We start from the raw sequence: 15105 nt of genomic DNA, 5'->3' as shown, positions 1-15105 counted from the left end.
TAGGGTTGTGGCTCTACCTGCAACGTTCTAAGAATTTTATCTGCCTTTGTCTGTTGAACCTTGGCACGAGATTATAGAATTGCTTAGATACATCTTTTCTCTTCCCCGATTCATGGTCATCAACAAAGTAACTCTATACTCGATGAAGAAACGGTTTTTTATCAGCAATCCTTTCTAATGGCCCCAACGCAAACTTTTTCAACAAAACCCGTTCATTTACATAATCTGTTCCGGCAAGATGAAGAAATTGCTTGCAAGTAACTTTGACGTAGGATACATCCTCAATGGAATGAGAGGCCACCTTTCCAAATATCACGAATAATAAATCCGATGGAAGACTCTGCAGGGATTCAGGATTGCGATTCATAACTTTTGTGCGCTTGACAGGAAACATCGCCATTGAAAAGGGAAAGATGAATAATTTTAGAATAATTGAACTACTGTATACAAAATGAAGCTTGAGTCGTTTGAAGGGAAATACACAACCTCTTCAAGTGATTCACTATTTTGATAAAAGCAATGATTGAAATACTCATCTGACTTTGGAAAAAACAATTGAATTAATCGTTTGGACCAAGAATTAATTACGACGTTTAAGCATAGCCAGTTTATCAAAAAACGCAACTCTTGAAACCATAATTAAAACATTCTTTCATTTTATCATAGGATACGTTAAACAATGAACCGTCATTTAATAAAAATGAGAGATTATCAAATGGTTCAGATGAAATACTTCAAATGAATATAGACCAATTGTCTTGTTCAATGAACACATCCCATTTTCAAAAGTTTTAATAATTTTTTATCATTAGAAGGTTTAGAATTCATTCGCAATAAATGATAAATTTGGGATATGTGTTGTTCATGTAATCAATGCGAAACTCTTTACATTCAACTCAATAATATACCCTTCACATATTAATCTTTCATAGTAATACAATTAACTTATCAACCGTGGACCATGATGGAACCATCCTCACGTGATAACGAAGTGCAGAAGGCATTGCATACAAAACAAATTAAGGCACTGCATATTGAAATGGCATTGCATTACATCGAAGGAATTTTAAAAGGTTCTAAATTGTCATGGTTATCTAACAATACTACTATTGAAAAATAACAAAGAAAACTAAGGACACGCCACACTCATGGCATATCGTTTCAACTTTCAAGCATCATCGGTGGGTTGCCACTCTTGTAGCAACGTTTCAAGAATTGCACCTCACACTCCTTATTGAAACTTTTTAATGAACACAATTCGAATTCATACAACTCGAATTCAAACACTCTAACACCATACACCGATTTATCTTCATTCCCATAAACAAACACATTGCGGGTAATCCATTCCAAGTCAGATTTTAAAAACTTATTCAACGCTACGTTCTTGTAGACAAAATCGTGTTCTGCTAACTGCTGGAAATATTTGCAGCTCAATTTTACGTTGCAAATGTCCTCAATTGAATGAGATGCAACATTTGCAAAAATATATAACCACAAATATCTTGGAAGCTTTCTGACGTCCGAGATGTTTTTCTTCATATTGTATATATATATATATATTTGTTTTATCCGTAAATGCGTACAAATCTTTGTTGTAGAGTAGGGTAGGTTCAAGAATGATGGTCATCTGGCCAATTTATATAAGTCTTGATAAATTGGTTCACATAGAGACACAACAGTTCGACATTACAACTTCAATCGAAGACTGTAGAACTTCCAATTTAATGTATGATAAAAAAAATAGGACAAAGTAATAGGAAGCAAAATAATTAAAAAGGCATAAAAATCAAGAATATGATACAGCATAAAATGGCATGTTTTTTTATTCCAAAGACTTTCCGACAACAAAAACATCAACAACATATGAGGAAGTCGTTGTACATCTCAATTATCTCCATACAGCAGAAGTTGTATAGTTCATGTCCACATATACTCGTCATCCAGATAACTTTTAAATTCCTTGCAAGTTAGTAGCAGCATGTAGATATCAACGACCCCACCAGCTGCCACCCTAGCAAAAATTTCCATCAACTAATCATAAGGAAGAGATTTGAAATACTCCTCCTCTTCCCTCTCAATCTTCATCCGCTTTCCAGAAGAAGAAATAGCCATCGACAAAAGCTTAAATAACCGACAAAAGGAAATTCGCTTTATTGTTTTCATCAATTATTGCTCCCTCGTATAAGAAGTTAAGGAAGTTAATTTTAAAATTCATTTTTGTGCTCTATCGAGAAAAGAAAAAATGCATTAAAGGATGTCAGCACTGCGTGTGCAAAACATTTTTATGTTCATCGGTACTGTCACAATAATTAAATGATAAAATGCCCATTTAAGATGGAGAAGTTGAATGGTCTACGACTTGCAAAAGGAACAATCAATTGCAGCTGGGTTATCTAGCCACCATGCATTGATATTTTGTTAAAAATTAAGACTGTCGTTTTACCTCCCTTTGATTTCCTCAAGTGTGTTAAGAAGATCCAATTATTCTTAATGGCCACTTATACCAAATGAATCAACTAACTCCCAATAACCTTAGCCATTAATGGCATTATCATTCATACACTTGCACCAGTTTTCGTGTTCCAATGCAACCATCAAGTGACAACTTGTTATTAAATCCAAAGGCACTCAATAACAGGGACTTTTAAAGATATCAGACGTTAAGTTATCTGTCACAACATCTAAGCCCATTATTATAAACTATGACGTGCAGCAGTTCATCAATTGTTCAGAACCCCTTTCCACCTGAGTGAGGTTTTCGACATTACGCAATTAAAATCCATTGTCATTTACACGCATGCAGATGTCTTATAATTGAGATGGACGGTCCGCGTGTACTGATTGCATTTACAAAATATAAAATTCAAAAGAAAATCCACTAACTATTAATTACCAATTGCTTTCAGCAATTAATGGTATAATATTTCTCTCACATGAAGCTTTTTGTTATCCAATGTGTCCATCAACGTTTTAAAAAAAAATACAAATACATTGTACAACGGTGACATATCAAGTTATCATATACACCATCAATGGTAACAACATCTATACAAATATATAATGATATTTTTAAGTCGTATAAAATCATATCCAGAATCCCACATGTCGTGTTTAACAGCGATGGATATCATCAGTTGTACTGTAAATATATAATCCATTCAAATTATATAATCCATTCAAACAACGATGGACATTTACAATAATTCATAGTTTAATCAAGTTCTCCTTTCCACCAAATTATCTGCTTATCAGCACATACAATATGTAATAAGACACGGATATCCTTTCTCCGGTTTTGGTATCCAGCATCACCATTAAACCATTTTCAAAAAAATTACTTCCCACGTGTCAGTATTTAAACAAATATATAATGATTTATTTAAGTCGTATCAAATAATATCCAGAATCCCACACATTATGTTTAATAGCGATGGACATCTTTCATTGTACAGTAAATATATAATCCATTCAAACGTTGTAGTACATAATGGAACAACATGTCCAAAAAATCAGCATAACACAATGCCTATGAATCATAACAATTTTGCAAAACATTTACAATAATTCATAGTTTAATCAAATTCTCCTTTCCGCCAAATTATCTGTTGATCAGCACATACAATACGTAATAAGTCATGGATATCCTTCCTCCGATTTTGTGTCTCCAGCTTCACCATCAAACCTATTTCAAAAAAATAATTTCCCATGTGTCAGTGTTTAAAAAAATAACGTTTATAATTTAAATGAATAAAGTATAGAACATAGTAGAATTAACCGGCAAGCACTTAACTCTTTCTCCAGTTTAATCTTTTTCAAAGGACGGACAATAAAAGAATTACATTTGTCATCAACAACATTGTTTAAATTCAGAGATGGTGACAACAGAGACAGAGAAACGTCTGCATCTCCTGTACTCTCGCAGGTTTGACTCTCAACATCCTGAAACAAAAAAAAATGTCAAAAAATTCAGAACAATATGTATTTGAAAACGGAGACAATATTTATTCGATTGTTTATGTTAGTAGTTGTTTAGATACTGAAACTCATCCACGTTCATGGGATACAACATCATTGTCCTCCGTATTATCGAATATGGTGTCATCCTGCATTTTTTTAAAAAAGTAAAAAATCAAACCAAATAAACAAAGTAAAATAAGAAACACACACAGAAAGAAAAATCGCAACAAATCAAAGAAATCATATTAAAACAACATACATTTGATTCCATCACAGACTTAAGAAATGACTGGATAATAGATTCATTGCTGCAAACCCTTGAAACTTGATACTTTGGCTCGTTCAATGAGTCTAAATGCTTTTTTTTCACATTGACCTTAAACAACATGGTTTTGTCATTGATAATGTTAATTTCTTCTAGATAAAGCTCCAAATCAGCACCCTACAAAAAAAAAAGGAAACACATCAAAAAGGAATTAATAAGTACAAATATAGTCAATAGATGTCAAAATGTGAGAAATAAGTATAAAACCCGCTTGAAATGTTGTTCGCGTATTTCAGCAGCACCGATTCCTAATAAAGCTACACAAACTCTATCAAAAAGTATGAAAGAGGCAGAATCAGTGTTATCCACCACTCTGACCTGAACACTAAATCTGCTACACAGGAAAAACAGCAATGAACAAACAGATTGAATAACAAAATGAAAAGCTCACAACATAATACTTACTTCGGACAATAATCGTCCCAATGTTCCTGACAATACTTACAAAACCATTTTTCAAAATCCTCACATACAGAATATGGACATTTCTTGTAGGACTTGTACCACCAATTGTACTTCGACTCAATTGATTTTATTATTCCATACATAATGCAGGTAGTAATCTCACTGCAATTCTTAATGTCACTAATAGACTTCCTCTCCGTGTCTTTCATAAAATCATTTTCAAAAGAATACAATGATTGGCTAGACAATTGAGTCAACCTCATACCGCTCTCTATTGGATCAGATGAAAGCCTAAAACGCAACACAACAGCAAAACAATCACCAATCATACCAAAAACAACAATCAATATAAGACGCACACACGCATGGGATTTTCTTTTACGTTTTTTTTAACGAAGCGCGTAAACAAAATGCTCACCTTTTTTTGAACTCTATGATTTCAGGAAGGCTTGAATCGAAGAGTATCCTCGTCATATATTTTGTATTTAATCCTTGCAAGCTGGACGATCACAACGTTTTGAGGAGACTCGTTATTCGCCAACAAAGACTGTACTTTATCCAGATGCTGCTCCCACAAAGTAAATTCGAGCTTGTGACCTCTATTTTTAGGAAATTTGAGCGAAATAAAAATATATTTCATCTGAAAATATACTTCCCAATAATCATACAAATATACCTGAGGTCATCAAGTTCTAAAACAACCATCTTTGTTTTTCTACCGGATACAACATGTTCACAGACGTCTCCAATACCTGACAGCAAACCGATGACATCTACAAAGAAGAGAGGTTGAACATTTATCAATGACACTAACAGATAAAATATAACAGTAAACTCAGACAAAAACATTACCTACTAAATAAGGAAATTCAGTTGATTCCCTCTCTATGACATCAAAATCAACAAAACTAAATCCATAAGCAGGAATAGTAGCATCCACAATCGATTTGACATTCGTCCTCAAGTTGAAAGACAGACGATAATCATGTCTAGTCGGCCTGAAATGATCAATGTTCAACCCAACTCCAAAAATCTTTATAAAATAGACATCCCCCTCGCAAATTTTTTTACGGACATTCAGAGATCCTTTGACAGTAGCATGTATCCTTGCACCCTACAAAATAAATACATTAGATAAATTAACATCAGGGCCTTAAAAAAAATGAAACGAAAAAAAACTATAACAGAACGCAAAGTATTACCTTCTCGTCTAAGAGAACCATGTCCAGATTGTCGTCAAAATCTTTTCGCTGAAAATTTGGAACATTCCAAGTCCTAACCACCCTCACCTTAATCCTCCACTCCTTCTTCGACGAATTAAGATCCTTAATGAAATCATACCTCGAGTACATATTTCACACCAAAAAAGGTTGAGCAGATGAAGTTGCAAGAGAAAACAAACGAAAATAGGATAAGGAGGGGAAGAATCACAAAAGGCGATGACCAAAGGGAAGAACCAAGCAAAACATATGATATATATACACAACTTCCAAAATGGACTTGAAAAGTCTCTCAACTTCTTTTATCGTTCAGCGTATTATCATTTACATTTCAATTTAAATATTAAAGGCACATGACAATTACCCATTCATAAAATAGTGAAACTTTAATTCAGCCTGACCCCACAAAGATAAGGATTCCCTTTTTTTCCCACTAATTAATATTAATTTTCGACTTAAAAAATAATTTTTGATTAAAAAAAAATTCCAAAAGAAGAAACTTTTCAAACTTTCTCAAGTGTGAACGCATTGGTGAAATTAAAGGAGGGAGTGACACATCATCAAACTTTCCAATGTTGTTTATTCCCTTAGTATATATAATGAAGTGGGGGGAAAGATCTATGTTTTATCTATGTTACGCCCAAGACAGGAGGCCTACCTTGTTCCATAACATAGGCTATATGAGTTTATTTCTTCTTGACACCTCATTCCAATTTTTTATGTAAATGCTCGTAATAATAGTTGGGTTGGATGAATTGAGAAAAAAGCTTGCACCTTTTTTTGATGTTGAAGCGCCATTGAAGAGAGAGAAAGAGGAGGAGAGAGAAAGGGGTAAAAGAGTTTAATTTATATCGTAAATCTCCTCCGTTGGATGAGATTGTGATCTGATGGTATTGAAAGGGGTAGACAAAGGTAAGCAAAATAATAATAGGCAAAATAACCTATCACATAATGGAGATAAGATAGCGAAGTCTATTTTTTAAAAAATAAAATAAAATAGTGGACTCCATTATTTTGTCTCTATCGTATGAGATAATTATCCCATGCCACATGAAATAATTATTTCCCAAAAATAAAATATGAAAAGAAAATAAATATAAAGGTAAAATAGTATAAATGTACTATTTTTGTTTTTTATATTTGATAAAAGATGTATTAAATACTCGGTGTATACTGAAAATATCTTCATGTATTTGCTGTCTATCATAGTCCAGAATCGCGTACATTTTGAGCTACGTGGCAAATTATTTGCTCTCAATGCCAGAAGTCCCGTCCCCAAATCTGTAGCTCATTTTTTTTTTTATATTGGGAGTACATATTCTTTTATTCTTTTGTCAAAAATAAAAATATTGGATATGAATAGAATAAATATATAAAAAATAATATAAAAGTATTTTTTTAATTATATTTGATAAAAATATATCGAATACTCACTACAATAAGAGCATCAAAAATATTTTTCTAAATATAAGTATTAGAATAAGAGCATGTTTGTTTAACCTTTTAAAAAAGTAATTTTTATGCCTTATTTATTTTAGAAATTTTTTTTACAAAAGTTAAACGTATTTACATTTTAAAAAAAATATTGATTTTTTGAAAAAAAAAAAATTTTGAAAAAAAAAATTTAATTTTTGACTTCTGCTTTTTTAGAAACTAAAATTTTAGCTTTCAAAAAAAAGTAGATTTTTAATTTTTTTTGTGACTTCGACTTTTTTTTAAAACAGACATCTAAACGAATTTACAGTAAAAAAATATTTTTTTTCCTAAAAAAACAGTTTTTGGAAAAATAAATAAAAAATAAAATACCCCACTCAAATTGGCCATAAGTCATGTTGGGTGCAGAATTTACATGGGCAGGGCAAGGATGAGCGTCAAATTGAAGATTGCGTGATATTGTGCTATGGGATGCTACTATTCTGCTGAGCTACTAAAATGGATATGAAAGGCCGTGTACTTTGTTTAGAACTCAATTTAGTGCATACATAGAAGGATTAACTTATACCATTACTGATAATAGTTGATTCTATTTATATGGATATCGTTATGGCTTATGGTATATATACGATATGACTATTTTATATTAAATTCTTAATTTTAGTAGTTGATAAACTTATACCTAACAGTTTTAGTTTATTATTTACATGAGTCATTGCATAAATAAATCAATGATTAAGAGTAAGTATAAGAATTCTTATTTATAAAAATTACCTTCCTATATTTTTAAGAATTTAATTTCTCTCCTATTATAGGAGATATATATATATATATATATATATATATATATATATATATATATATATATATATATATATATTCATATGAAGTCATACGGAAAAAAGAGAGAGAAAAAGAAAATATGGATCTTACACATTTTTATGTGTCTGACATTAATCCCTATTTTTAATGAGAAAAATATTTCTGGCAAAAGTAGAAATGTTAAACCCTATTTAAATTAGTATATATGTTAATATATTCAGAATTGTTTTATTATTTACATGTTTTTATTTTATTTTATAAAAAAATGGTAAAATACCAAAAAAGCAATAACTTTTTTTGGAAGAAATAAAAAAATATTTTTGCTCTTTTTTAATTAATTAAAACTTACCCACTCATGCTATTTTTTTAAATGATTTTGATTCCCATTAAGATTTATACTAGTATAAGCCAAGTCAAATTATATGTTTTTTTTTTGTTTAATATTTAATATCTTGATTGCTTTTGTGAAATAAATTAAATATATTTAAGGTTATTTAATTTTACAATTAACTTGAGGGTGATTTATAAAGGTGTTGCGAATTGAAGTCACGACTATTTACTTACTGAATAGAGACTATTTACTTACTGAATAGAGACAGTGTGAATTGAACTAATGGCTATTTAATCATGTAAAAAATTATTCCAACCCAAAAATTAAATTATTGAGTGAAGTTATATTTATAACTTTATATTTCTCCAACAATTCCATCATAAATTTTATATTGAGAGGTAGAAAAGGTATAACACGAGATTGATGACTGACATTGAATCTTATGATATGGTTCGGGATAAAATCAATTAATCAACCAAGGAAGAAATGTGATTTGTGAATGATGATGATTGTGATGCGTACCATCCCAGTAAATATACTGAGAAGTGATTCAAGATTTCATGTAGACAGCAAGTTGTAGGTAATGACCACCATTTTAGAGGACTAGAGGAGTCCTTAAATTTGGACTTGCAGATCAAAAATGAAACCTTTGGGCCAATGTCATAGAGCATGCTCGAATAAGAATATGATGTAGTAGGCCTGTTCTACAAGAACATTTTGGGTTTCCAACCTGTACCCATTCCATATTTTACATTTAGATATGTATTACGTCCCAATCCATATCCTGAACTGATAAGCTTAGCACATTATTGGTGTATTGTTGGGGAGTGAATTTTTCACGTGTTAATTAACATAATTATATTATGTGAAAAAAATTTAATCATATAAAGATGGGTCAATGATAAGGAAAGAGAGATAAAAAAATATAAAAATATAAAATTATCACCATTAATTTAATTATCAATAATTAAGATTCTCTCCTATAATATAATTATATTAATTAACACATGATAGAATTTATTCCGTCTACTTTTGGTAACAACTAACTAGTCTGAAATTTGGCTTGATATTGTTGACAGAGGTAGGATATGTTAAAGCACCGTTCTTGACTCTTGTTGATAACCTAACACAAAAGTAAATTCGTTGTCCCACCCACCCACCCCAGATTCCATCCCAAAACGATAAAAATGAGCACTTGGACAAACATCGAAATTTGCGATGTGGGTTTCATTTGAACCCATATTTTCAAAAAATAAATAAAAATTGTAAATGCAAACGGAGCTTTTAAAAAAATAATAAAGTTCGTTTGAAAATAATTACATGTACTTGTTATATGGGAAAAACTTATTTCAAGTAATACGCATACTATTCTTTTCTGTTCTAAATGTATTTTCTCCCCTTTTATTTATGCCTTATAACAAAGTGAAAATAAGCACTTTTTAAATTTTTTATTTTTTTTGGATAGGGGTTGAGAAGAAATTATAATTAATGACTCCCATAAATATAAAATGTAATTATAGATATAGATTAATTGGGTATGAGCATATAGCCATCTGTTATCAATTATTATTAAGCTGTGGTTATGCTACTCCAATCTGTTAATTTATATACATTTTTGCATATCTCACTAACGCCAAACCAAAAATATTGGCATATATTAATAAAACGGTAGATTTGAAATAAATAAGCAAAAAAAAAAAAAAATTATTCAAACTTGAAGGTTAGTTAGAGATACAAGATATTATGATAAGAGCTGTGGAGCCGTTCAACAGATGGCCACAGTGAAAGCCGGCAAAGTTAGTTTGGATGCGTTTTATAGTGACAACGAAATGCTCTCCCCAATGTTTTGTGGTTCGGGTTATGATTAAGGAATCGAGTCTGAGTCATTTCAGATAAGTCATAACTAAACATAACATATCATCCACCGACAATTACACAAAGGAAAGCCACCTTTGTGTCTGCTTCTAGTTTCTACATTGCTTCTCTTTTTTTCAAAAATAATAAATAAATTAAATTAAGAAGTATTAAGCAATGGAAGCTTCTCTTAATAATGAGGAGCCAACCTAGCTCTAATTGTTATTATGACTTAAGCTCTATTGATTGTGCATTATATATAGTGGTTGTCTAAAATCGCCCATGCTTATATTATAACTTAATTGTAAGATGCATATAGTTCGCCCATTCATCTTATATTCCACAATACAATTAGAGGTTGCAAAGTGGACGGCTCGTCCCGCCCCGCCATGTCCCACCCCGCTGTTAATCCGTCAAAAAATGAGTCAGCTCCGCCCTGCTTTTGAAAGTGGACTGAAAAACTCAGCCCGCCCTACTCCGTTTGGCGGGTTGGGCGAATTGGCCCGCCAGTCCGAGCCTATTTTACACTGACCCGTCTCAACTCGCCTATGCCCGCCAAAAAATGAGCTCACCCCACTTTTGAGATGGGTTGAAAAACTCAATCCGCCCCGTCCCGTTGGGCGAATTGACCCGCCGAGCCGAGTCCGTCTTGCCGGCTCTAAATACAATAGTCTCAAACACAATTAAATTTGCAAGAATCAAAGTAGTCATAGTTCTAATATTGCTTTGAATCTATTAATTAACCCAACAACAAGGCACGCTTATCCAAAAAAAAAAATGGTTGAAAGAAGGGGCTTGTCTCATATACGGTTGTTATAGCCATCATCACATGGGTTCTCAGCACTTCAGCCACTATTACCAACCAGGCTGAGTTCCTTACGCAACAACACCTCGAAGCTAAAGTGATTTCCATAAACAGTACTTTTAGAGGCTGAGAGATAAATTGAAAGCCCCAAGATTTTTCTTGGCGTTTCCTACAGGTCATGGATCAAATTGCAAGGAAGGGGCATGGTCCCAACTCAACCAATTTCTATGCTTTTTTCCAGCTTTAAAAACCTTCAAACTTAATTCTCTCACAAGGAAAATTACTCTAATTTTTGGTAAGAGATGTGGTAGGTGTGCAACATATGTAAAAATATGCTACAAAAATTGCATGAAAACTTTCGAGTATTGGTTGAGTACTTAATTTTTGTTGTGTGTGAATAAGGTCGGTGACAAATACCGTTTGTAGTTTCGAAGTCAAGTAATTAAAGCTGTGGTGATTAGAACTGACCAAAAATAACATAAAAGATGGTTCTTAACTAATCCTCCGCCAATATTGATTTATAATTATTAAGACTTGGACTCATAGCTACTAGAAAACAAAAGGGTTCATGTTAGTTCAAATGTCAATTCTTTAACAAATACCTAATAAATTATTGTTACTAAGTCAATGATTATGTCATTAATCAAAGTGAATGCAGTCTGCCTAATGCATTGTGCTATTAAATTTATTTTGGTACCTAATTAAGCATAATTAATTATTTAGGTTTGAAAAACATAATATCGCTAACTCCTTATTCTCCAATAATATGCTTTTGATTTTGTTTTCAGATAATTCATAGGCGGAAGCTTCCGTTTCACTAAATAATAGTAGAAGGCTTAATTTGTCCTTATATATATTCAACTTTTCCAACTATAACTTTCTGAAGGGAACAAAAGCATCTAAATTACGCAACAAAACAGATATATCAAACAGAAGATGTTTACGATGCATTGAATTATGATAAGTTTTTAAAGTTTGTAGAAATTTGTATTTTGATGGTGAAAGATGTTGGGCTGCAAGATACTATTAAAATATCGTTTTAATAACAAGTAATTCCAATGTCAAATATCGTTTTCAGTGGATAGGCTGTGACATATATGAACTATTAAAATTCTTATAAAGCTCGACACATTGTTTATTATGGCTATTAGGAAAAGAGAACGCTTCGGTTATCCTTTTCACATCATGATTAGGATAACTAAAGAAATATATTCGCTTTATATGTTTCATGAATTATTATACATTAAAATTTCCCAATCTTTTAATAAAAGTGATACGTTTCATATAATTTTGTTCCATGATATATATGTGCAACTGGCATATCCCATTATGTCGTTGACATATGACGCTCGTGGTTCTCGTTGTATTTATATAGTTCACATAAAGGATGGATCGGAATGGTAAACAACCACGGTCCAGACAAGAACCCGTGTTTAAATTGTAAGACAATATTACTTATGAAAAGACCACATAACTCTCCGTAGTTCCACGATTCAACGCTAATCAACGTCGTAAACAATTTAAAATAAGATAAGCTTATAAATAATTTCTTGTGTTATTTATTTTTCAGTTTTTCTACCTATTTATTAATTATTTAAGCTGTGATATAATAACTCTGTGTTTGTTGATTTACTGTTTTTGTAACTTTTTTATATGTATAAAAAAGAGAAATATTTTAATTTCAGGACAAGATTAAAATATTTTACTTCATATTTCAACCGTTAATTTCTGTCTATCTAATTATATAAACAAGATAATTTTATGATTTTAATTTATTAATTATATGAATCATTTAATACAAGTAAATTAATATTTAAAACTGGCTATAAAAAAAATATTTAAAACTTGATAAGGCCCTCTAGATGTCCTGTATTCGTCTGAAATATTTAAGGCTTTGATCTATATTGATTAGTGTTATTTTTCAGAGAAAGATACCAACGATCAGCTTTTAAAAAGAAAAATTAATTTTGATTGATTGTGAGTGTGAATCTATTTACACTTAGTTTATTAATTAATTATGTTTTGTCATATTCATCAAAAATTGCATCCAATTTTTGAGTAAAATACTTAAGATATACCTGCAAGGTCATTTAATCGCATTCAATATGTCAAAATGTCAAATCAATATCTATCAAAGATAAATCTAATGATCACAATATTACACATGAGCTAAAGTTTTTGGAACAAAAAAGACGTGCAGGAAGAGCACATTTTCTATACTCCAAGCACACATTCTTTTCATTAAAAAGGAAATATTTGAATTAAAAAATTATTATGCAATTTTAATTTGTCCGTCGTGTTGAGTAAGTGATGCTCTTGGAGCAGTGTAATAATTTCAGTGCAGGAAGGTTGTAAAAACTTAATAAAAAAATATTAAGTCGATCTTCATTAATTTGATATTACATATTCCTTTATTGGGAAGAAATTTAAATGAGATTCATATGATATTAATTATAAAAAAGTAGATGAAATTTTCTAATTTTAATAAGTAATGTATTAAATTTTCAGTACCACAACGTGAACAAATTTTTAAATGGGGAATACGATTACAAAAAATATATCATACTAGATTACAGGTGATGTAGGATAACATGCTTGGTAGAAATGAATCTCTGTGTTCCTGTGTGTGATTCTTACTTTCTTAGCCTTTAATTTGATCAGAATCATAGTAGATGGATAATGAATGCGTCACGTACTCTAATTAGCTCCATATATCTATCTACATCAAAGAGATATTTTAGATGAGGGCACAAGGATCAAGGAAATAATGAATCATCTATCAAATGGTTGAGTACTCTTGACTAACCGACGCAGCACTCTCATCCCATCCTTATCCTCATCTTCATGTGTAGCTACATCCATGGCAACTTGGCAACTGATTTTTATGTTCTCCTATTGTTTCTGTTTCTCTCTTTAAACGAAAAAGTTAATTTGGGACACACTGTTATTTGCTAATAGTTAAAATTATCAATAGATTATGATTAGCTCCGTTAGTATGCCTATGTTGCATTAATTAAGCATTAAATTTTGTAATTTACCTTGTGTTTGTTTGGTATTACAATTTTTTTTTTTTTAATAATATGAAATAAAATAATGGGGTCCACTCACAAAGATGACTTTGCATTTTCATCATCCACTTATTCTTATAGTGTACGTTTTTTTATTTTCATCTGTCGATTAAATTATAATTGGAGGAAAAATAAACTAGTATTCATTTATTGCTTTTGCTTCTTGAACTGCCAAATGGTTACTGAGATGTGCATTTGGAAGGTATAAAGCGTGAAGCGAGTCATCCTCCGAACCAAGCCGAAAACCAATGAGGAAATTTTGGAGGGAATATGGACCCACACCTTCGGTGTGGAGACCCACAAATCGCAAATGCAGATATTTTTGCTTTTTATACTATCTCTTTTTTAAGGAATTACTCATTACTGAAGTAAGGTTCAAATGAAGCCTAGGCATAATTTTTATGGAAGGAAAGATTGAAAAAAGATATGAAAAATAAAGCAAAGTATTTTGTAAGATTCAAATATACTTTTATTACATGATTTATAATTTTATTAACTGACTTTTTCCAAGGTATTTTTTTAAATTTCGTTTTGTTTTTTTAACAATCAACACTTGAGTATTAACTCATGACTTGGTCGACTTTCTATTTATTACAACATTATGACTTGAATTCGAAATGTAAAATCTATCATTGCAAGGTAATTTGTAATCTTACTATAAATTCTTGTTGAGATTGATAATTTGTCCCGATTGTTATTAAAATTTCGATTTATTATTACGATTTTACGCTTTCATGATAAAAAAATAATGAATTACTTTTTTTCCTTACCTTCAACATTTTCTATATTAACTGAAATTGATTCCACGAAGTGGTGATATACTGATATCTTTGTCTCCCTTTAACGTCGCGTACAATATATGGAACAATCAAAAGGCAAAA

The 15105-nt window shown here is 31.2% G+C and overlaps 1 protein-coding gene across 1 annotated transcript; it reads right to left on the bottom strand.

Moving 5' to 3' along the window:
- Positions 1–3636: 3636 nt before the first annotated feature.
- Positions 3637–6042, bottom strand: LOC133306467 (uncharacterized). Its single transcript, XM_061506793.1, has 9 exons — positions 5893–6042; positions 5543–5804; positions 5367–5499; positions 4691–4981; positions 4493–4616; positions 4220–4402; positions 4068–4106; positions 3779–3942; positions 3637–3685 (listed from the first exon to the last, which is right to left on the bottom strand). The coding sequence occupies exons 1-9, from the start codon at positions 6040–6042 to the stop codon at positions 3637–3639; spliced, it is 1395 nt and encodes a 464-aa protein (XP_061362777.1).
- Between the last annotated feature and the right edge of the window lie 9063 nt (positions 6043–15105).

The sequence above is a fragment of the Gastrolobium bilobum genome, unplaced genomic scaffold, assembly GCF_033153095.1.
Source record: "Gastrolobium bilobum isolate Gb01-03AN ecotype WA unplaced genomic scaffold, APGP_CSIRO_Gbil_v1 utg1261, whole genome shotgun sequence".
Taxonomy (NCBI): Eukaryota; Viridiplantae; Streptophyta; class Magnoliopsida; order Fabales; family Fabaceae; genus Gastrolobium; species Gastrolobium bilobum.
The sequence above is the reverse complement of the archived record's forward strand: the minus strand, read 5'-3'. Positions and strand labels throughout refer to the sequence as shown.